The sequence below is a fragment of the Nannobrachium achirus genome, assembly GCF_963921795.1.
Source record: "Nannobrachium achirus genome assembly, chromosome: 7".
Classification (NCBI taxonomy): Eukaryota; Metazoa; Chordata; class Actinopteri; order Myctophiformes; family Myctophidae; genus Nannobrachium; species Nannobrachium achirus.
Genome location: NC_137816.1, coordinates 18,384,739 through 18,409,501, shown reverse-complemented (window position 1 = coordinate 18,409,501; position 24,763 = coordinate 18,384,739). Strand labels below are relative to the sequence as shown.

Genomic DNA, 24,763 nt, shown 5'->3' with positions numbered 1-24,763 from the left:
TATGTAACTTTGCAGTCAGATATAGTAGGTAAAATGTTAAAGGTTAAAAAAATACAATTGTCCTTGAATCTGGTGGAGTTTCAATGTGTAACAGTATTGTAACCTGTTTGTATCTGACATGATCCATCACAGTAGAGCCAATGGAGAGTTCAATTAAGGACAAAGTTAACTTCAAACAAGCCTAACATTAATAGAATTGATAAACAGTTGGATTAGAGTGAAACTGGGTCTGGAATCTATGGATGAGGAGATGTTGTAGTGTAGTGCTGTAGAGACCATCTATCCAGTATCCACTGTCTGCCAGCATGCAAACGCACACCTGTTGCTTTGCATTGTACCGTTAGTGCGGCTGACACGTCTAGCAACAAGTTTTATACTCTGTTTTATTATATCATGAGTGACCCGTGGTCTTTTTCAAAGTTCTCTTCGAGACAGACTACTAGTCAACTCGTATATCTCTTGTTCATTAGCAAAAAAGAGTAGTATGGCCATTGAAAGGGATATTAACGGTAGTAGCCTATAGACTCTAGTAGTACTTACATATCTTTGCTAGAGAGGCCAGCAGCAGCCACACAGCGATGATGTACGGGGTCTGGACATAGTTCCATTCCCACTGGACCATCCGGTATCCACCACCGTGGTGATGGGAGCCTTCCTCCTCCTCCTCCTCCTCCTTCAGTCCGTGCTCATCGCAGCGGCTGGCGCTGACCGACGGCTCCTCCGCCGTCCGGGTCAAGGCGACACCTGGAGATCCGACCTGCGGCTGCTCTCCTCTGGCTGGGGAGGAGACACCGACGGGGACACCCTGGGCCTCCGTTCCAGACAGGAGAGGCACCGGGGACGGCGAGAAGCCCGGGGGCGAGACGCTGATCTCGAGCCCCGCCGGTTCTTCCGTCACGTAAAGGTCAGCCGCCGCCGCCGGTGGGAGAAGCAGCAGCAGCAGCCCCGGTAGGACAGTGGCCGCGATCAGCATCTTTAACCCGGTGTAGCCGTTCAGCCGATCAGCGGTGTGTTCTTCTAACCTGGTCCATCATCTTCTCCGCTTGGTTTATATAGTCACGGCTGCGGCCGCCGCACGGACACGCTACACACACTCACACTCACACATTGAAGGAGGACCGGTTTACTGTATCAACAACACACCGGCGGCTGTGCTCGAGTCACGCACACGCTCATTCAGTCAGTCGCCGTGGTGTTACTGTTACAGCGACATCGGTGGCCTGAGGAATTCTGCGTTTGCTTTGAAGAGAGTGGTCGCTGTTTCCCATTTTAGGTATTAATAAAGACCGCGCTTTATTGCGGTGCAGCACAAAAGGTGACAGTCCAGACCTTTTATATATACTCTATGGTCCAGACAGGGGGAAAATAACCAGTTAACTGAATTGTCAAGTTTGTCATAAAATATAATTAAAATATAATATAATTATAAGAAAAAAGAAAAAAAACTGCTCTCATCAGTAGGACTTCTCAATTTAATTAAAAATCATTCTACATATCGCCAAAACGACAAGGGATTATATGACACACACAGGGTAAGAAATAAGCTAGCTACAATTTCTTGAGTCACAAAATTCGACTGGTCACAGTTTGTTTTGTAACAAGGTGTCGTGCCTAAAAAGTCGGTGAGGAGAGGTACTACCTCTAGTCTAGGTACTCGGTACCCAGGCGTGAAGGGCACGTGACCCAGGTCCCGTTAAGGATGTATAATTGTTTAGAGAAACACTATCCAGCTGTTTTAATATGCAGAGTTGTAGTCTGTGGAGTTCTAGTGATGTGCTATGCCGAACACTGGTTCTCAAAGTGGGGTCCAGGGAATCCAAGGTGTCCTTGGGGGTTCAAGTGGGTCCCCAGAAAAAAGAGGAACAGTAGTAACCACTTTAACCTTGTTTTATACGTCCGTGACTATTGGAAAATAGCAAATTTTTATTTGGTACAATTATTTTCAAGATGGGGTCTGCAGCCAAATACATATCCGTTTGAGGTCTTTGACAGTAACATGTTTGAGAACCACTGCATTACAGCTAAAATGATTCAGAGGTGCAGTTAAAATTCAACTGCAAAAAAAAAAAAAAAAGTAAAAGCTGCAGCAGCTTGCAATGATATAAGCTTGAGTAACATATCACAACTAGTACAAACAAAGGATTTAGAAATCTTTATTCATAATTATATAGTTGAAACACAGTCTTCCGTTTAAACCACCATTTCCTACACTAGAGACAAACTGCACTACCTGTCTGTCCTATAGCGACAGACTGTATGAATTGCCTGAGTAGCAAAACAGAGAAAAATGACTGGGAAGTTGATCTATTGTTGGTACGGAATCTACCGATTTTGACACTATGATACTTCATAAATGTAATTAATAAAATGAATGGGGGTAGTGTGTTTATAGACTAGAAATAGATTCTAGTTACTGTTTGTCTTTGTAGGGCAGACAGCGTGTTGTTTGTAGGACAGACAGGTAGGCTACTGTTGTCTCCGCAGGACAGTAAACTTGACATAGTGTGCAGGACAGGTGGCTACAATGGTGGCTGTATATAAGGACTCATAGAACCTTCATTAGTACACACAATACATTCAATGTGAAGACAGCCATATAAAACAAAGAAACAACAACTATACATTTAAAAACAACTATTCCCTCTCCTTACTGTAACTGCTAAGAGCCCTCGAGCAAGGCAATTAATCTCCATCTTCTCCAGTGGAGCTGCTCAGTGGCCAATGGTAAAAGAGTGGTGTAATTGCTATACTATCCCCAGGAGTGAACGTGTGTAAGTGTATGGTGTGTGAACCAGGATGTTGGTGTAAATGATTATCCATGTCGACCAATTGATTGATTCAAAAATCAATCGGTCAATAATGCGCCAGGGTATTGGTGTAAATGATTGACCATGTTCATTCAACTTTCTCCGTCAACAAACTAAGCACGAGCTGAAGGAGCAACCTTGTGCCTTTCAATAATACTATGTTTTGTTTAACGTCCCCCCTCCCAGTGCAAAAAGGCAAAACTGTACATCATACTTTTAAACAATCATATTCCTCACCAACTTGAACTGAAAACATTTGTGTTTCTTCATTTGTGTTTTAAAGGCACCGCTGTGAACATACATTATTATTATTATTATACACAACTAACACCATATATCACCATATTATATCACCTTAGAGTGAGTGTGTGTGCACTGTGCTTTCGTGTTTAAATGGTTTACAATAGGACGTGTGGGTGAAGCCTGTACAACAGATTTGAATTCTTAAAAATGATGAACACACATGTCATACTGTTTGCTATGTAAAGCTGTTAAATTATAAAACAGTACTGTTTAAAATCAATATAACCTGGTTGATAATTCTCTACAAAATGATATTCGAACCATAATCCATAAAAACATGACCAATAATTAAGAATGTGTAAAAGAACAGCAATGCCACAGAAGATTCAATTCTTCTCAATACTTACAAGGCTTTGTTGTTTGACATGTTAATAATAATAATTATAATAATGTCCGCATGTCAAACGAGTCTGTCTGGACTCTTTATATCACAGTGACTTATTTGGCAATCGTATCCACAGAGACTTATAGAGTGAGCATGTAGGGGTTCAACACCTTGCTCAAAGGCACTTGGACAGGTCACGTAGCTGGCTGCATCAGGGGATTGAACCCGGGACAAACATCACTTTATTTAAAGGATGCTGTCCTATGCTGCTCTTGGGTCTTAGTGCTTTAGGCTGCTGTCACTGTACACTGTTGTGTGCGTGCATGTTCGTGTCCTGTCACAGCTTGTCATTTGTCTTGTTGTTGCTGAGACCCAGAGCTTGGACCACATCCAGACTGAGACCGCTCTTCAATGTTCTTCTCACTGGAACGAACACGCACACGCACACGCACACACACACACACACACACACACACACACACACACACACACACACACACACACACACACACACAGACAGACAGACATCAGTTTTCCGTAACAAATCCTCCATTCCTAATGACAAGAAAGTGTATAGACAGACAGTAGGAAAGCTGATGAAGAGACAGCAAATAAGGGTCTGGTGGGATTTGATCCTTGAAAAGCACATGTGAACCAGGCCGGTTGGCGTTTATGTTTCCATTTGTAGTCTCTGACTCTGAATATAGTAGAAGCCCACAGATATATGGGCTTACTGTGCCAATTTCCAGGCAAATTGAAATAGCTGAACATCAGACCCAGCAGGGGATAGATACTAGGGTTACGGGTACGAAGGTGGAGTTGTAAACCACTACACTCTCTGAGGTTCAGCATCAACAGGCTGCAAGAGATAGACCTTGCTGACTTTCTACTGCTAATGGGTCAATCTAGCTCCTGGGAGTTGGGGTTTCCACTCCATGTGTAGAGCGAGATACTAACCCTGCCATAGCTATTGTTGGGCTTTAAGTAAAGATGTTGCTATCTGTAAATGTTATCTGTGTGTGTGTGTGTGTGTGTGTGTGTGTGTGTGTGTGTGTGTGTGTGTGTGTGTGTGTGTGTGTGTGTGTGTGTGCGCCCGTAATCTGCTGTGAAGGGCTTAATTGAATCCAAACAGAGACACACAGACAGACAGAAAAATAGACAGAAGGTTAGGAGATAACGGGCTGTTTTGGACACAGTTTCTTATTGTGGACACAGAATCGCATCCCGTCAGACGGATCTATCAGCTTTGACTGTGACCTTGACCCTCAGCTGAAGATAACAGTGTCTCTGCCCGTGAAACATTGTGTTGACCATGGGGTCAGACCATAGACCGCAAAGAATATGGACGGTGGGAACTGTCACGTGACCCATTGGTTTTTATCAGAACGAAAATTACGCTTTTTTTGCCCTTGTATGGGTGTCCGCCATCATTGTTTTAATGGTACCCAAGGAATGCTATTGGCTGCCAATGGTCACGTGCAACCGCAGGGATACTTGGGTAAATGTGTTGAGCCTGCCGAAAATAAAGCAGAAGAAGAAGAATCATCACAAGCGTATGATCACAAGCCCCTCCTACAGCATACCCTGCTTTAACATCCATTATAAAATAAATGGGACCATATTTTCACAAAACGCATATCATGGTGATTGAAATGAGGCTTTAAACTAGCGACAGCAACCACAAAGTATTTATGACAATGTTTATTAAGGCAAGAAAATCAAATGTAAAAGTTTGGGGGAAATTAATGCAATCCTATGAAGAACATATTGCTTTTGGTACCAGAACAGCGCAACTAGCGGCCAATCATAGGAATTTTTAGTTCTGTGTTTGCTTCATCTTAAATCCGAACAACTGGACCCCTGGGTCAGACGTTGAGAGAAGTGGTTATATTACCTTTGAGCTCGAGACCAAAAAGAGAGTCTCCCCGGGACCCAAACTAGTGAAAACAGCCTATCTACAAGCTCATAACAGATGGGCCTGTAGATCTATTTTCACTACTTCTTAAAATAATTTCAAATCTATGGAATCTATGAATTGTGGCAAACCATGGGAAACCAGGCCTATTCTACAGATCCCTAAGCTCCCCGGATGAACTACCCCCCCCCACCCCCCCCACCCCAACACAGGACAGCAGAGCCCCCCTCCTGTGTCTGTAACTTACGTTTAAAGGCCAAAGTAAGTTGACATTTTACCCTTTTCTCTCACCGTTTTTCAGACAATTTAAGTTACGTAACAACTGACTCCAAGGGCCCTATTATGATCCAGGTCTTATGCCTTATGCCTTAACTTCTTTGCCTTTTTTGTTTTTGTTTTTTTAAATATTTCAAATAGCTGATCTGCAAGTTCACAACGTGCAGATGTAGATCAGCATTTGAAGTATTTAAAAATGTTTTTCAAAATAGTGAAAAAAAGGTAAAGAAGTTAAGGCATAAGGCATAAGACCTGGATCATAATAGGGCCCCTAGCCTCTTATTTTATTGTGAATCTTTATCGCTGGACAGAGGCTACCCCTATTCGCCACCAAATGTGGCAACCCAGGGAAGAAGAGGCAAGATTGACAATAAAATAGGAGGCTCAGTGTCAGTTGTTACACAACTTGAATTGTCTTTTGTTGAAAAACGGTGAGGGAAAAGGGCAATGGGGCAAAATGTCAACTTAGGAATCCTTCAGTCCGGGACATTGGCCTTTAAAAGTAAGCTACGCACACAGGTGGGGGGCTCTGCTGTCCTGTGGGCAGAGCAGAAAGAGAGGGGGCCAGGGGGGGATTATATCTTTTGAAATAATGCAAGAAATAATGTAGGAAAAAAGACAAGACACTGGTTTAGAGAACTGGGATTGTAACAGGAAGGCCAGCAGTTGCTATTTCCTACCTAATTTATGTTACAATGCTTCTGTTTGTAATAGGAAGGCCAGCAGTTCCCCTTTTCTCCATAACTACTTTTGAACTGCTTCTGTGCAAGGCTAATCACTGAGTTGTGTTGTGATTGGATGACAGTGCATTGAGTCATTGCAGACATAGTCTTGTCACATACAGTACAGTATAGTGCTGCTGTTTACATGAAGTTGAAATGTCCGTCTATTTGGCAAGGTCAGGCCATAATGTTGTGGTGGTCTAAATCTAGCACATTGAGAGAAAACACACAGATGATTAAACACAGTTGATTAAAATACATTTTAGTTTTGAGATATTGTGTACTGCTTATGTGAATATTATGGACCCAATTGGTTATCATTGGTCTGGTCATTACATTTTCGGTAATCTAAATGGCTTTGATTTTGATTAATAACTATGGCCAATCGGTCACATTGTTCTAGTTTGAGAGCAACTTGTGCTATAGCTGCCTCTACAATGTAGATACATAACGTGGCAAGGGTTGACACTAAGGTCTCAGAGGCACTTGCCCGTCGGGCAAGTACAGGTCATGTTCTACTTGCCCTCAGGTCTTGGCCACTTGCCCCCCCACACAACAAATTAAATACAACTATCAGACATGGTTGCTTGTTTCTCTCTCTAAAACAAAACCTGGCAACATTGGGTGATCAAATTCAGAGATGTGTTTATCTTAGCACAGAACGCTGTCAAGCAGGCTGCAGTGGACACACATGCTGCTCATGATTAAATGCATATAATGTAGCGCAATATTGGGGATATGTGTGGCTGGCTACCAGCAGGGAGGGAAACATCGGAAAAGCACTGTTGATAGCACGTAAAATAGATGCTTTGCACGTAAAATAGACGCTTCTCACGGAAAATAAAATAGATGCTGCGCGGACATTTTTTAGCGCTTCTTCAGCAGCCTTTGCTATAGATGTCAGCACTTTTTCGGGAATAGCATGGTGCCCTGTCCTTCAGCACGTAAGGCGTGTGCATTAATCTGGCCATTCTTTAGCATGATGTGAGTTTGTACGCCTTGTAGATTAGCTGTTTTTAACTAAGCTCACGCACAGAGTGTGTGTGGACGGGAGGGAGGAGGGAGGGACAGGGGGAGAGAGAGAGAGCGAGAGAGATAGACGGAACACTATAGCCCCGTTCAAGTAGGCTAAAGACACAGATTTAATATTATGTTAATCAAAATGGGCACGTGTCCGGTCGGGCAACCTGGTAGCAAACTTCACCTGCCCGACCATATTATTTACCTGCCCCGGGCAATCGGGCAAGCGTTAGCGCCAACCCCTGCGTGGGAAACAAATCTTTCATCATGTCATAACGAAGACCACTGGGTCGAACCACTGGCTCATTAAACCATTCTATAATTGCATGCATGAGTGCATTCCACTCCCACATAGATTTTGACTTCTGGTGTGGTCAGCACCTCACCAATAATAATTACTCATTGACTATTGAATTAAAGAAAGGGATTAAAAGAAAATGCCCATCCCAAAACACTAACAGCTTCATTACAATAGTTCCATAATTGCTTTGCAGCTCAACACATAAGTTGTTTTTAATAGATATTACAGAGATGTAAGCTTAAGAATTGTGTTCGAGCACTCCAACTGGAGTATATAAAAAGATTCTACCATCTACTACAGTCTGGAAACCTGCTGGCATCCCGTTACAGCTGCATGACCCAATTTCTTTCCTGTATACATCTTCATTCATAATGAATAATATACTGTAATTACGACATAGAACATAAAACACAGAGTCACAGACACGGCTATATATCCACCTCAACTCTAAAACAGACATTCCCATCACCGTCTACTCACACGACTTCCTGTTAAGGCGGGACCGCTTGCGTGTCTTGGGGCTGGCGGGCCGCTCGGAGGGATTATGGGTAACAGACTTGACTAGCCGATCCATGATGTCATCCGTGGCGTCATCCGTGCCGCTGACATTGTCTTCTTTACCTGCCATCATCTGAGATGGACTCACCCTGCCCAGACCTGAGGAGTCAAAACCACAACACCTCAACATTGTCAGAGTCACAACTACATTCAGAACAATAGAATACTAACAATCAGACTTCAAAAATCAAACCTACAATTAGTGGATTCATGATCATTCATGTTCATGTTATAATCAGAATGTAGTCTATGTATACAGTATGTCGTCTGTCGGGTGGAAAACTCATATGTCCAAAACAGTTACAGGATTCAAATTTAAAAAATACCAGTAAGACTCCCTAAATTGGGAGATAAGCGACCGTCAGGTCGCATAGACAAACTTTAGAAGGCAATGGTAACCAATCAGGAGGGAATATGGAAAATGGGACAGATCCATGTTGATGACATGACTTTAGAGATACTGTGTACCGCTTTGCGTGATTGTAGGGCAAAATCTGTAGGAGCAGTGTCCAAAAATGTGTTTTTCAATAATCGTCCAAATGGTGGCACTAGATGGGACAGATGCATTTTGATGGCAAAATTTGTAGGAGCAGTGTCCAGGTTTTTTTTTACGTAAAGTTAAAATATGGAGATAACAGGTTTCCGCCTGACAGCGACGATATGCATGTATGCGCAGTATGTATAAACAGATCTATGCTTAGGCTATGTGTACTGTAAACTGCACATAAATGTACTGTATATATAATAAACTAATCTTACTGCGTCCAGCGCGGCTGCGTCTGGTGGCCATATTGTTGCTGTTGCTGATTAGAACGTTTTTCATATTCTCATGCTCCTCCTCCTGCCCCTGCTCTGGCTCCGTTAACGTGACAACGGGGTTGGAGTTGTTTTCGGCCGGCACCGCCCCTGAGAACTTTTCTGTCTGAAAGATGAACAGGAAGAATATAAAGTGATTGAGAGAGAGAAGAAAGAGACAGACACAAATTGAACACAATAGAATCCAGTGGCCATAAGAATCACGTTCTGTTGAGTTAAGGCCTTTGCTGTTTGCAGACATCCGATTTTCCGCATGGAAAAAAACTGACAATAAATGAACACATGGTGTCTTTATGACCTCTTGCACACCGGGTCGGAATCTTTCGTCCAAAAGGCAAAGGCCTTAAGGCAATTGTCCACCCATAACCCCCAGTGCACTGCTCGTCCTTGACTGATTCATTGATTCATTGACTGACAATTTGTTTTGCTTAAATTCTTTTTCCTTCTGCGTTTTCTTTTCTTATTTGTCTTTTTTGTTATTATTTTCCAAATTGTGTCTGATGTCCTCTACCTCTGTGATCATCTTGCCCCTGGTCTTGGTCCTGCTGCGGTGCTGTGCCCTCCGTTGCTTCTGGGTCACAACTCTCTCTCTGGACGTTCTGAACTCCAGACTGAAGTCGCTGACCAGACGACAGAACCATGTCACCTTAATCTCACGAACTGAATAACTGGGCTGACCCAGGAACAGCAGGAATGAATGGAACCTGGAGAGAGAGACAGTGCATGGGTGGAAAAGGTACTCGAATGTTTTACTTAATTAAAAGTATCAATACTGCACTGTAGAAATACTCTGTTAGGGTGCCCTCACACCAAAATACCTAGAGTGGAATCTGCCAATGCATTTCAATGAGAATGGAGCGTTTTTTTTCTTTGTTGCAGAAATCCTCTACGTGCAAAAAACACTCCATTCTCATTGAAATGCATTGGCGGATTCCACTCTAGGTATTTTGGTGTGAGGGCACCCTTACAAGTAAAAGTCTGGAATTCTAAATGTACTTTAGTAAAAGTACTAAAGTATTGGCATCAAAATGTACTTACTGTAAAGTAACAAAAGTAAAAGTACTCATTCTCCGATTTCAAGTTTTCAAATGTATAACAATCTTTTGTGAGCTTGTAGATCGTCTATTTTCAACTGGACAAAATGTATATAGGGATTAAGTGGTTAATGTTATCTTATGCAATAATAATTGAAAAAATCTACTAGTAACTTGTAAATCTAAGTAACTTGTAAGTAACTTGTAAGTAAAGTTTTCAAAAATTGTAATGGAGTAAAAGTATTTGTCTCTGACAACCTCAGTCAAAACTGTACTTAAAGCTGTTATGACAACAAAGTTTAACATTATGCTACAGTAGGTCACGTGGTCTTTCTACAAAAGCTCTGAAAACTGAACGAGTGACTGCATAGTATTCTTTGACGTCATCAACACTATTAGCCAAACATATAACCTGATTTACCTTGTTTTTGCTTGTCATAACAGCTTCAAGTACAGTACTTAAGTAAGTGTACTTAGTTACTTTCCACCACTGACACAGAGCGGGAGATGGACACTTTGTGTTTTGTAGTTGTGCGTGTGTGCATGTACAGTATAATGTGTATTATGGTATATGTGTGATGTGTGGGTTATTGCACCTGTTGATAATGCGCCTGTGGACAACCTTTAGTATGATAATCCTCTCAGTACAGTCCTTTAGAAACTCTGTCAGTTTGTTTTTAACCAACGCTTTAGTTTCATGTTTGGACACAACCTTTAGATTATCCCATGATGCTTTGCACCGTCTCTCCAAATGAACAAGATTTTCAGACAACTGCTCAAAATCCACCTAAGCAAACAGACAAACAGACAAACAGGAAGGGTGACACAAGAGAAGAAGTGAGTCAAAGAGAGCTGCTATTGTATCACCTTCACAGCAGTGCAAAATGCAATTTGTTTTGTTAATATTATGACATGCAAGTTGAAATGCAAATATGTAATATTACAATCATGTAAATGTGAAATGTAAATATTAAATATCATATAATGGTACATTATGATAGCAGTGTACACTTACTTACTAGAACAGACCGCTGTTGTCAGTGAGGTTGAGTGTCTGTTTTCTTTGAGTGTAGCATGTGCTTTTACTTTAGCTGCCTTAGTGTTAGCACAAACCTTTGAGTTTGTTGTTGTTGTAATGAGAGAGTGTGTGTGTGTGTGTGTGTGTGTGTGTGTGTGTGTGTGTGTGTGTGTGTGTGTGTGTGTGTGTGTGTGTGTGTGTGGTAGGGGGGGGGGGGGGGGGGGGACGACACGTGTGTTCTTACTTTAGCAGAGCGTGTGATAGCAGGTATTTCAGAGTACAGGTCTGAGGTATCAGGGTACTCCTCCACCACAAGACCGCAGGTGTGATGTAGGAGAGACTGACGGTGGACTGTGTCCTTCACCTCCGTTACCTTCTCTAGATAGCTCAGCTCAAAACCTTTAGCCTGACAGACACACACACAAAGTCAAATTTGTACAATAATTTTACCTTCTGTATGACGTGATGATCAATAATTTAAAAAAAAGAAAAGAAGAAAATCCCAAACGTATGATAAATTGATAATGTCACCATATCAGAAAAAGAAGCATGAATTCACTACATTCGCAGGCTGACGATTCGGGATCCAGACATCCAGTTTGGCCTTTCATAACAAGTCAGTAATACTAGATCTTAAAAACACTGGTCTCATCTTTCCAGTCCAGTTACAGGCTTTTATTTGAATGGAAGTCAAGGAAGTTGAGGTGCATTTTTCTCAAGTAGGCTTGTCAAACAAGATTTCTTACAATACACTATTTCTGTGAAATTAATTTTAATCTAAATAATCTGTTTGGGAAATGTATCTTTTTTGGCTGTGTACAATAGCAGCACCAAAAGAACATGGACTGTGTGGTATAATCTGTTCACAGATACGCCACACCTTTATTTGCTAGGAGAGATGGTGATACTGATACTGTGTAAGTCAGACAAAGCAACTAAGATCAAAACGACAACACCCAGTCATCATAGTCAAATGCTTGTACAGTTTGAGTTCTGCCAGATTTAAAACATTACAAGTTGTAGCAATAAATACAACACTTTATAGGCAAAAGTGTTGTATTTGAAGGAGGTCTGTGCTCTAATGAGCACATTTTCTAATTTACTATGTTGTAGAACATTATGATTTCATCATGGATTTAGTTATATTTTGCACAGCAGCCTATGCAGACTATTACACCTTTTCTGCAATTCAGTTTGTGTCTGATATCAGTGCATGTTGTCCACCGGCTGCCCATTAGGCAGTTTTAGGATAGGATTAGCAATACATGGAGATGAGGTGAGGTGTGAGCAGCATTCATCCATAATAATATGTAATGATCCCAGAGGATAGGTGAAGCCAGTAAAAGAGGTATTTTTAAACCAGGCTACCAATTTAGCGTTATATTGAGGTAATGTGAAATTACTGTGATATTGATTTAAGATCAATAATGCCCAGCTCTATTATGTGACAAACAAATGATGACCTGGCTTTCGTCATTACCATCATTATCCAACCTCAGGTATGGCTGGCCTGGCAACAACGGATGCCTGGGTAAAAATCTATATTTACGCATATTGACAAAGCATATGATGTAAACAAACATCCATACCTTGTTGTGTTTTTTTTTTTTTTTTTGGACTTACGCTGGTGCTGTTGAGGAAGTTTCCGATGGCGAGAAGAGTAGCCAGGATCCTTTTGAAGGTTCTGTTTGATGATAACTGCTCCATGCCCTGTTTCAGATCAAAAAGAGGCTCCGCAATCTCCTACAGACAGAAAGACAGACAGAAATACAAAGACAAGAAGACACAGACAGATAAAGACAGACACAAAACAGATAAGACAATATATTTGTCTAAGAATTGCGAGCATGCAGATTTGCTATTTTTATTGGATTTTGAACTTCAAGCAGCACCAGTTGTCAACAAGTTGTGTCAAACCAGACACAGGATCTAAATGTCTCAACAGAAGAGCAGGTAGACCAAATACAACCAGCAATTGTATAAGTCAGGGGTCTTTCACGTTTTTCAGGCCAAGGACCCCTAGGTGTTACATAGACGAAGCAGGGACCCCTATTACATAATATTGTGTAGATGTGTTTTGCATATTAAACTAGGACTGAGACCCTCCAACTTCTGATGCTTTTTTATTTTTACAAAGTATTGTGTGACCCAACCAGGCATGGTCACTGAAATTTGAAGCCGTCTCTGCACAGTTTTAGAGAATAATGAGCAGGAGTGTTTTAGGCATAGGTGAAAAATAACTCTGGCATTCAAAGTAATCAAAGGTCAATTTAGAAAGAGCAAAAATTAGGAAGGAGGGTTGCATTTGTAGTCCTAAACTGGCCATATTGAGGACCAACACAGGTGTTCAATTTGTCTGATTGGGATGTTCTACGTTAATCAAAACACCTGTGTTGGTCCTCAAAATGGCTGCTGTAGGACTACAAATGCAACCCATGAATAGGATTTAAAAGCATCCGTCTGTCTCTGATTTTCCTGATTGCTTTGAAAATTTGTGTGTGTGTGTGCGTGCGTGCGTGCGTGCGTGTATGTGTGTGTGCGTGTGTACCTTCTCTAGTGTGTCATAGTTTAGTTTGAAAGACCAGAGCTGTAGTCTGGCAGTTAGACCAGGGATCGATGACAGACTTAAAAGGAACTGTTCTGCGGTTCCCAATGGAACATCTGGATTGGCCAGCTGGACCTCCTGGATCTTCTGTTTCTCCTCCTCAGTAGGAGCCATAGTTAAGATCTTCTACACAAACACACATAATGATAGACTGGTATAGCAGAGAAAAGCAGAGAATGACAATGCACAGCATACCAATACCATAGTATAGTACAGTACAGTACAGTATAGTATAGCATAGTTGACCTTAATGTAAAGTAGTCAGGTTCCTCACCCAATTATATTAATAATAATATAATAATAATAATAATCACATTTAATTATTTCAGTTTGAAATAAACAAACTGGGGGAAAACGATCTAGAAGTGTCACAGACAGAATAAAAGTTAAAGAGCACATTGACAATCTTTCAGTAATCTTGTCTTGTTTGTGGTTTCTGATGCTAAAGGGCACCATCTGCTGGTGTAGGAGAACATTTCTATCTTCTATCAGCACTTTGTGAACCCTAATTTTAAATGTTATTATTACCTCTATTAAAAGTTGACTTTTGCCTGATGAATACGTAAAGTCGAAACGTTACAGTTGCCTATAATAAAAGTAAGTTTTTTGGAGCATATATACAGTGTGCGGGCGTTCTTCTCCATCCATTATCTGATACCTTGATGTCCAGCACCTGGCCTGAATATAGGCTTGAGATGTGCACACAATCTTGTCTATGAATTATTACCTCTATTCCCTCCTTGGAGACGGCGAACTCGTCAAAGTTGAGTATAGCGTTCTTAATGACGTGGACAGCAGGAAGCACGGTCATGCCGATATTGATGGCGTTACTCCGCTTTGGGTCCAAAACCAGCAACTCTGACCGCTTCAACTCTGGTCCTTTCTACACACACACACATACATTATCACAGACAAATTAAATACAATAACCACTTAGACCCTCTATACTAGGTAATACGGACGTGAGTTGCAATTGGCATGGTTACCTTGGCGACGGCTAGTTCCTTGGCCTTGGATTCGAACAGGTGTTCCAGCTTGGTGGTATCCACGGACACCTTGTCCAGCGATGCCCACACTGTGCCACGGCCGAACTTGCCGTGTGCTGGCGAGTCAGACTGTTTGAGCTCCCTCCAGAACAACTTCACGGTTTTGCGCTTCTTTGACGGGAAAAACTCCTGCCCGTGACCGAAGGGGGGAGGGGGGGCGCCAGGAGGGGGAGGAGGAGGCGGGGGAGGGGGTGCTCCTACTCCAGGAGGTGGAGGGGGCGGGGGCGGGGGTGGGGGTGCAGGCGAAGAACCCAACAGTGGGGGAGGGGGTGGGGGTGGAGGTGCCACTCCCATACCTGGCGGAGGGGGTGGAGGGGGGGCCATGCCGTTGGGCAAGGCAGCTCGGGGGGAGTCCAGGGGGTCCATGTCCAAGACGTCAATGTCCTCATCTTCCTGCAGGTCTGAGAAGTCCAGGTCTTTGATCCGCAAGGGGCGGGGACTCGGTGTGTCCCAGCCGTCAGACTGCTGCCTGGCTCCACGGCCCACAGGTAACATACCCGTAGCCTCAAGACTGAACAGACAGACAGACAGACAGACAGAACACAGCCCGTTAGGATGTTAAGCAGAGCTGCCAACCCTCACGCAATGAGCGTGAGACTCACGCAAATGACCCTCTTCTCACGCTCTCACGCCACACATCGTATTTCTCACGCCGTCATATCACCAGCCGTCACAAAGTGGAAAACTGCGTCAACTCAAGTGTCACTGAGACATCCACTTCGGCCACGATTTGAGCAATTAAAGGGCTTAAAATACTGTAGCTGGTTCTGAAGTAGCCTCGGAAACCCAGACTTTTTCTGAAGTAATGATTAGATGCGTCGCTGTGTGTGCGTGAGCGTCTGGTGTGAGGAACGCTGCGTGCACGTTCCTGCGCACATCATTCTCTACAGTAAGATCGACAGGCGACACGAGGATCTACAACATTAATTCAACACTCCAAAATGCCCATTGCTTACTAGCAGGCACTGCCAGGCAGTTTAAATGAGGAGGGACTTTTGGATGGATGGGTGTTCAAAAAGAACAGATCTTCAAGCAAAAGACGTGTTACTTGCAGCTTAATGTAAACATTTATTTATCCATAATTTTCTCATCCTAGTAAAGCCAGATAAAGTATCAAACTCCCTGTAAAATGCAACAGAATACAGGAAATAACATCTACTCTTTTATTTTTTTTCTGGGGGAGGACCCCCAGACCCCCCAACAAAAATTATCCACAGGCTATTATACTACGTTTCTGCCTCAAAATTACATATTCATTATTGAGGGTTAGATTTGGAGAATTAAATAACACCCACCCAGAGCAACATACTGTACTTGGTTAGTGTGATAGTGACTCCAAGGGTCGATAATAAAATTATAATAATAACCACATTTTTTGTAATATTTGTTGAACATATAGGCCTATATATAATTTTTTATATTTCTTTTGCGGCACCAAAGCCACCCCTCGCAAAAAAAGAAAAATCTCACTCTTAGGTTTTCCTGAAAGTTGGCAGCCCTGATGTTAAGGCTTCAGCATGGTTGTGTTCAAAACTAAGATCAATTGTGATCAAAGTTCTGGATTCTGTTTCGTGACATTGTGCACAAAGTGCCATGAGCTGATTGTTGGTCTGCTTTTGAGGGGATAATCATACATAGCCAATAGACATACAAACAAGCCCTGTTCTAGACGGCTTGGTCTGCGACCACTGGAAGACTCAAGGTGCAGGGAGAGTATACTGTATGTGCAAAGTCTATCAGCATTAGGAAAACAGAGCAAATCTGTTGTGACCATTGTTCATAATCTTGCCAACACATCCATCCAAATCCACTCAGTGACTGGGTGCTTTTGTAATCACGATGTGACGAGTCATACAAATGTGTAATAAAGGCACACACACTTTAATTAAGAATTAATATGCAAGGAATCAAATTTGTGTGTGGGTGTGTGTGAAATCGAATCGTGCGCACATGCGCCCAGACAGAAAAGGAGGAAGGCAGATGCAATGTGAATGAATGTGAGAAAGAGTTGCTGTTGTCATTGTAAGTGACATAAAGGTAGCAGGGTCTCTAGACACAATGGGGGCAGTGGCTCAGGGGTAGAGAAACCGTCATTAGAACACAGAGGGTTCCCGAAGGTTTCCCAGTTCGATCCCGGACTCCCCCAGAGTTAGCGTCGAAGAGTCCTTGAGCAAGACTCTGAACCTCTAGTTGCTCCTGGTGAGCAGGTTGGTGCCTTGGTTGGTTTCCTCTGCCATCGGTGTATGAATGTGTGTGTGAATGGGTGAATGTAATGCACAATCTCTGTCAAGACGCGTACCATTTACTATTATATTTAAAAACAGATTGGTAAAATTGGTACTTTTGTAATAATAAAAAGCCATCTTGTGACAGACCTGCGGGAGTGGCGTTCTGCATCAATGCTGTACTGCGGTCTGATTCGTCGACTCTTCTGCTCCTCTTCCAGACGCGCCTTGGCTAGCTGTGCAGAGCCACCCAGGCCCTCTAGCTCCGCCCTCCTGGAGGCAGAGTCATCTCCAGGGGATGGGTCAGTGGGTGTGGCTGAATTGGCTTGTAGGCGTGACAGGCGCTCGGACAGACTGAGAGAGCTGAGATTGTCATTTGATTCTGAAGTCAAATCTATGTCTTGGTCAGTGACGGAGGACGAGGATGAGGAAGGGGACATAGGCGGGGCTGTCTTGCCATACAGCATGTCCAACTTGAACTTCCTGTCATCGGACAGAGTACTGAGCTGCTCGCCAACACGGGCCTGACCATGGGTAGACACTGAAACAGACAGAGAGAAAGACATTCAATTAGACTGGACACAGAGAGAGACTTTCAGTTAGACTGGAGAGAGGGAGAGACTTTCAATCAGAGTAGAGATGGAGAAACTAAAATGAAACCTGGTCAAGAAATGCTGCAGAACAGCACAGCATTTAAACGTTACACTGGACATCTTACAAGACACCTATATAAAACTAAACAAAAATGCCTATTTTGAAACATCTACACTCATCCTTAAAAACATCCCCAATGAGGCTCTTGAAGTGGCACCAGTGATGGCTAACTGGAGAACCTTTTGTGTTCCATGTTGTGGGTGCCCAATATGAAAATGTCGTTTTTCCAAACTGTCCCTATAATGCTGGGTTGTCAAACAACCGGCCCGTGGGATCGTTTGAGGGAATTCACCTACTCATTAAAATATTCACGTCCATTTATTATCTTAAAAACCTGTGGTTAGAATGTCCGTCCTGAGATTGGGAGGTCAGGGGTTCAATCCCCGGACAATCTAGCGTCATGTCCAGGGGGTGTAATTGTACATCAAGCTGCCCACACTACAGAAACAGGAGATAGGCTCCTGACCGATGGGGCAAATGAGGCTACTCTTATAATTTTTAAATCTCTGCCAGCCACTCTCTCTCCCCACTTGCTGCTGACTGCAACAGCAAAGATGCCATTTATGAACATCAAATACAATGGAGGGAGGCAGCAGGTAACCACCACCCATCATGTCTTAATACCTACAGCGAAGGTCGCACTGACATGATGGCTGTGAAGGAGAAAGTCAGGGACCTTGCAGCAATTTATCACAGTCAAAGAAAAAGAAAAGAAAAGAAAAACAGGCATTTATTGCCTTTTATATAATAAATATATTAAAAAAAACATTTATTTGTGACCACAGATGTGTTTATGGAGCTGCTATCACGGTGTTATGTAATGAATTGACAAAGAATGTTACGCATCATGATTAAAATACAAAAAGACAAAGTGATATGGCCCGCACAAAATTAAGATTTTGACCAATCGAAGCAACCTAAAAAAGAAAATCCACCCCTGCTGTATTGGGAAACAAAAATAGATCAATAGATATAGATCTCTAGAACTCACCTTTGACCTGGTAACCCTGACAACAGTATGAAGTAGCACAGGTCACCATGGTACAATATGACTGACTACACACCGAAAACCACACAACCAACAATACATGACCATCACATCACACCTGCTCTGCCTCTATCCCCCTTTCTGCTCAAGTCTCTCTTTGAAGTCAATCGACTAGGCTAGCTTCAAAGCAAAATGAACTGGTGGACGTGAGGACAGAGAGAGAGACAGAGAGATGGACAGGCAGGGATGCAGAGAGAGGGAGGTAGACAGGCAGATGCTGAGAAGAGAGGAAGAGAGAGATAAGAGATGCTCTAAATTGTAATGCTGAATCTGTGTTCATCATCTTGTTGGAGAGTAAAACATGTTGATAAACTGTTATTGTCTTGTTTTTCTTGCCATGCGCTACCAACTGAGCTACACAGGACAACACAGATATAGAGAGGAAAATGAACAGATGGAATAAAAGGAAATGGTGGTGGTGGTGTTTGTTGTAATGACTTGCCTGGGTCATCATTGGATGTCTGTCTCTCCAGGGTGACAGGACCGGGAGAGGGGCTACTTCCTCTGGATGACCCTGTAGAAAATCACACACACGCGCGCACATGCACACACACACGCGCACACACACACACACACACACGCGCACACACACGCGCGCGCACACACGCGCACACACAAAGAATCACTACAGAGAGGTTGTCGTGTTTTTACAAATGTGTTTACAATTCCAATTTAATGCAGGTCTAGTGCAGTGGTTCTCAACCGACATGATTTTGGGGGGTCCAAAGATGACAGTAGTCATAATTTAAGGACTTTCTTCTAATTTGGGTGCCAAATAGGCAGGGTTTCCTGCACAAGGTTTCGGTTACAAAAACGTTATTCTAAATACACTTTCAAATACTTGTCGTTGTCTAATCTCTGACAGTTACAGCTTGTTGTCCTGATGAAGTAAACTCCAGCCTTCGAAGTTGATAAAACATGTACTGTACAGTGGTCACCAGAGCCAATGGGATCCCATTTCTACAAGGACCAATGGTACCATTTTCTAATCTACAAGGACCTCTAGTACCGCCCGGTCACTTTCTATCCCCCCAGGAACCCTAGTACAGACGGTTTTCTATGCCACCAGGAACCCTAGAATAGACCCCTTGTACTGCTTGTGTTCCATCAAACCAAGACTGATCAAGAGCTTCTACCTTCAGTAGGAGAACTGCTTTCACTGACAGGAGAAGATCTCTCCTCAGGCTGTAGGGGTGTGGCTGGGATGTCAAAGCCACCTCTCCCCTGTTGTTTGAGGGATCGCCTCTTCTTCTCCAATTGGGTGGCTGCCAGGCTGCGTAGGAAGTGTGTGCCTCTACGCACAGGAAATGATGAAACCAGAGTGGAACAGAGTCAAACAACAGCAGATACAAACAGAGTATGACATGCTCTACCAGAATCAGTTGCGAAAAAAGAAGAAAAAAAAAAAGAATTGGACTACTATTAGCTTTGTATTGATAATATTATTTGTTGAAGATTTGTCACATTCTAAATGATTCACTGACAAAACGTCACCCTGTATTTAGAAGCATTTCTAATCCAAATTGGATCACAATATTTACAATCTGCAGTACCTACGATACTGCAATCTGAAAACTGATTTTATTAGAGCAGGTCATATAGAATACACGGTACAGGTACAGTATATGTCAAGATCCACCGTGAACAGACAAACACCTCAGGCGCATGATTCAGAATTAGTTGTTCAATCAGCAGTCATCAATCTATGACCTATACAGAGAACCAGCAGGAACTACCGTCTACACAGTAAAATCCATAAAATCACAGCGTTTATCCATTTGTAACTCTGAGAGTTAAATTAACACTGAGGATCTTACGGTGTGCGTGTGCTACATGTTGTGTCATGACCCTAAAAAGGCATATGTTGGATGTAAGGAAATGGAAATGTCAGTAAATGTCATTGAATGCTAAACAATATCATAACAATGTACTTCTGCGTCAGCAATAGTTTTGCTGTAACAGGAGATAAACAGGAGTTGTATTTGTAAGCAGTTTGTGCTGTCTGGTTCAGTGAGTCAGCTTTGTCGCAATCACAATCCAATAGATTTATAATCACATTCAGAATGTTAAAGGCACAGCAAACAGACTGTTACATCCCATTAACCATTAAAAAACAATTACATTCCAGTAAGCACTGGAAAAAATCAATCTTTTAAGGCCCGAGAACCCACTATTATATAATTCACCCCTCTCCACACAGTCCCTGCAAACCTGCTCACCACCACCTCAAGCCCCCAACCAAGCCAACCAACACCACAAAGCACGCATGCACGCACGTCGTGCGCGCACACATACACGCGTGCGCGCGCGCACACACACACACACGCATACATGCATGCACTAACACACCATTATACACTAAAATGGAGACACACAACAGTGCATTCCTGTGGTATGTTAGTAATACTGCAGCAGAGACTCCATTTGTCGCTCTGATTTATCACTTTAATATTGTCCGCCTGAACAGACAACTACCACAATATTATTATATACATGACTATTACTACTAATACTACTGTGTCTGCACACACACACACACACACACACACACACACACACACACACACACACACACACACACACACACACACACACACACACACACACACACACACACACACACACACACACACACACACACACACACACACACACACAGTAATAGAGAGAGAGAGAATACTGACTACTACTACTGTACTACTACAACCACCATCACTAGTTAAACTATTACTAGTCATCATATAGTACTACTAGTGCTAAGTACAATACCATCACTTCTACTACTGCTATTGTAGCGGTAGCAGTAGAAGAAGTGGCAGAACAGTAGCAGTCTATCATGCAAGTGAACTCATTTAGCTGTCACTATATGTTTATTTGTCGGTACAGTGGAGTAGTAGCAGACTGCTGCAGTCCATAAACCACTAAACCACTAAACGGCGGGTCTCCAGGCCTCTCTCGGCACCCTATAATCTCCTCCACCCACCATGGGCTCGCTGGCAGTTCTCGGATCAGCTCCTACATCCCCTCTCCACCCAGAGGAGAAGGCTGATGGCTGGGGAGCCACACCATAATCACACCATTAAAGCTAAAGCTATTCTGGTCTGTGAGTTTCTATTGTCCTGACTCAGACCACAGGTGGACAATGGAGCACCGGCCAGAGACAGAAAACAGACAGACAGACATAAGGACAAAACAGGAGGGACAAAAAGTGAAACAAATAAATACATAAATAAAACGGACAGCTTGACATGGAAATAAATACGAACGAATAAAAAAGTGAGTCAAAATAACAACAGAGACAGATGACTTGACAGTCCGTAAATAAGAGAGAGAGACAGACAGGACACAACAGACAGACAGAAACGAGGGTTTTCTAAAGGAATGCATTGTGTTAAGAGGTTATCATTGCTTCAAGATGGTTGTCTCACAATAGTTATGTCTAAATATAGTACACAATACACATACTGGGCATATTTTGGTCCCATTTTCATCACATTTTTGCAATAGGCCACAGTAGCCATGCAAATACTTATCCGCTAACCTGCTGGTATGGAAGGTCATCCGTAAAACGGGTAATGGGAACAGCAGATGATTCATATTTGAACACCTGCTTTAGAAATGTGTGAATAACCTACATTCTGAGTATACTGCATATATTTATATAGAATGACTCAGCAGACTCTGGATTCGCTCCAGTTTGCAAGATTCAGAAACTCACATCAGTTTGAAAGTGCAGTGAGTTACTGCAAAAGCATACTGGTGTCTTTTCCACAAAATACTATGAATATCGTGTGAGCATTCAATACATAACCTAACATATAGATTTTTGTATCAAACGATTTTGCTATTACATCCAGGGGTTTCTATGTCAGTGGTGCTCAAACCTTTTCATGTCAAGGACCCCCAAAATGATATGCATTTGGCCATGGACCCCCATCTCAAAATATTTAGTTCCAGGGACACCCCAGAAGCAAAATTTCAGTTACAAATGTTCACTTAAAAAATACATATATTCAATGATTTGCACACATTTTCACTACTTTTCAAAAATATCAGATCTACAAGCTCGCAGCGCGGCTTGTAGATCTGCTATTTTTCAATAGCTAAAGCATAAAATAATTAAGGCCCCTCCACCTTGGGCCCTAGACTAGTAACTCAGCATTACATCATACCCCAGTGCATCAATGTATGGTTCCCCACCCCCTGAGTATGACTAAAGAGCAACATTGCTGCCATGTGGATAGGTTCAGTTCACAAATACTGTATTAGTAATCATTCGCTGAGCAACACAGGATATCAAACAACAACATACAAGCACACGTGCGCTCACACACACACGCACACCACAGCCCCAGATTGAAGCAGAAGGGCCCCGCATTCAGCACTGTGCTGGCTGTGGACCAGACCAGTACTGAACCAAACCGGTACAGAACCAGTACTTACTCAAACATCCTGAGAACTGGTTTGTCCATATTAATATTACACTCCTCTGGGCTGCAGAAAAACACTTGAGTTAAACACACACACACTGACTGCCTGGTTCACTGATTGGTTCACTGACTAGCCTGTGTGACTGGACTGATTTCTGTGTTTTCTAACTTCTAACGATAAAAGTAAGGCCTGCTCACTGTCGCTCCCTTAAGTGCAGTTTATTGGTACATCCAACAGAAGTGACTCATGCCACATGACCATAACCTGACGAACTTGGTGAGCCAAAAAAGGGACATCAATTTATGTGTTATCTCTGGGTTGCAACTTACCAATGCATTATAAAGATCAGCACAGACAGACAGACTGATAGATAGATAGATAGATAGATAGGTGCCACTCCCACAAATGTTGGAAGCTAATCGGTCTGTTGGCACATGCTGACTCTGTCTGTCTGGACGTGTACACTTTTTTACAGTCTATGGGTTTGCCGCTCTGACATCACGCCGCTCTGGAGATCCCTGATGTCATCAATATTAAGCCCATATCTAACAGGACTTCACATGGGAATGCCAATGTATGGAGGAAGGAAGACAGCCCATATATGTGTGGTTGGTTCAGACAGGGATCTCCATGTATGGGGCATAAAAGGGATTGTATGTATGATGTCAGATGTGATAGACGTCATAGGATTTTCACATATAACGGATAGCTGAGTACGAATGTTTGGGGTCTCACAGCATATCTCCAGATACAGTACATGGATCTCCATATATGGGTACCAGGAGTCTCCATACTGTATATGGGTAACTGGCCAGACGACCAAGACATGGCGCGACCTCGCGCCTTTAGGGCGAGGTCACTTGTCGCCCTGAGGCGTCTTACTAGTATAAGATATCTGTGTGAAGTTGCATTATGATCCAAGTTTGATTGTATGAACTATGATTCAAGAGTTATAGGACAAAATTAAAAGTAGGCTGGTATAGTGCCACAATGAGCCCAATTTGATAGTAAAAATGTGATATTGGCAATATGCTTCAGCAGAGAGAACCATTTTGGAATTGGATTTCCCACACCAAGGTCTTCAACAAAGAATTTCACAAGAATCATACAGTGGATTTCAGTAGAGTTCTTGTGATGTTATCACCATGGTGATGCTTTGTCGTTTTTATTAATTGATGCCGTCCAGTGGTTATCTGGGCTACTCCCTTGGTTTTGTTTTTGAAAATAAAAACAATGTTTGACAACTGTGGCCATTTAATATTATCTGCTTATTTAGTTGATTCCAGGATGTTGCTCTCCTCCTACAGTACAGTAGGTGATTATCTATGAGCTGGATATTGTAGATTCCAGTTTCTCTAAGTGATAGGGTCATCATACAGTATTTACTTAATATAAATAGGCCCATATGCCGTCTCTGTATGTTCTGTTTAGTCTGATGAAAAGGATGGCTTGAAATGTCACTACTATTGGATGTACTGTACCAATACATTGCATCAATCAAACAGTGCTACAGTGTGTAGACCGGACCTCTTCACTTTCATGATGGTATTTCTCGAATTCCTAAAGGAAATTATTTAAATATCAATTAATTATTGACTCATCATCCCCACAATCATCATCTTCATCATTTCCGCCACCAATTTTACAATGATCATCATT

General features: G+C 42.5%; 2 protein-coding genes across 8 annotated transcripts in view; both read right to left on the bottom strand.

Moving 5' to 3' along the window:
* The window catches only part of slc9a5 (solute carrier family 9 member A5), a gene marked incomplete at its 3' end in the record, with an annotated part of 29,249 nt that extends 28,612 nt beyond the window's left edge, over window positions 1–637 (bottom strand). Inside the window, exon 1 of the mRNA XM_080730089.1 lies at window positions 541–637. Within this exon, the coding sequence (XP_080586215.1) occupies window positions 541–622 (82 nt within the window). The 5' untranslated portion in view covers window positions 623–637. The remainder of the gene's footprint in view (window positions 1–540) is intronic.
* A 1,552-nt stretch (window positions 638–2,189) lies between these two features.
* The window catches only part of fhod1 (formin homology 2 domain containing 1), an 85,114-nt gene continuing 62,540 nt past the window's right edge, over window positions 2,190–24,763 (bottom strand). For 6 of the 7 annotated variants that reach the window (XM_080729746.1, XM_080729747.1, XM_080729748.1 and 3 more), the window contains 14 exons: window positions 23,117–23,167; window positions 19,810–19,967; window positions 19,116–19,187; window positions 17,122–17,512; window positions 14,687–15,257; window positions 14,428–14,583; window positions 13,644–13,826; window positions 12,719–12,838; window positions 11,340–11,501; window positions 10,674–10,864; window positions 9,555–9,747; window positions 8,987–9,149; window positions 8,150–8,326; window positions 2,190–3,858 (listed from right to left, as the gene is read on the bottom strand). In XM_080729746.1, coding sequence (XP_080585872.1) covers window positions 3,773–3,858; window positions 8,150–8,326; window positions 8,987–9,149; window positions 9,555–9,747; window positions 10,674–10,864; window positions 11,340–11,501; window positions 12,719–12,838; window positions 13,644–13,826; window positions 14,428–14,583; window positions 14,687–15,257; window positions 17,122–17,512; window positions 19,116–19,187; window positions 19,810–19,967; window positions 23,117–23,167 — 2,674 coding nt within the window. In that variant the 3' untranslated portion in view covers window positions 2,190–3,772. The remainder of the gene's footprint in view (window positions 3,859–8,149; window positions 8,327–8,986; window positions 9,150–9,554; window positions 9,748–10,673; window positions 10,865–11,339; window positions 11,502–12,718; window positions 12,839–13,643; window positions 13,827–14,427; window positions 14,584–14,686; window positions 15,258–17,121; window positions 17,513–19,115; window positions 19,188–19,809; window positions 19,968–23,116; window positions 23,168–24,763) is intronic. The other variant, XM_080729749.1, reaches the window with a different exon arrangement.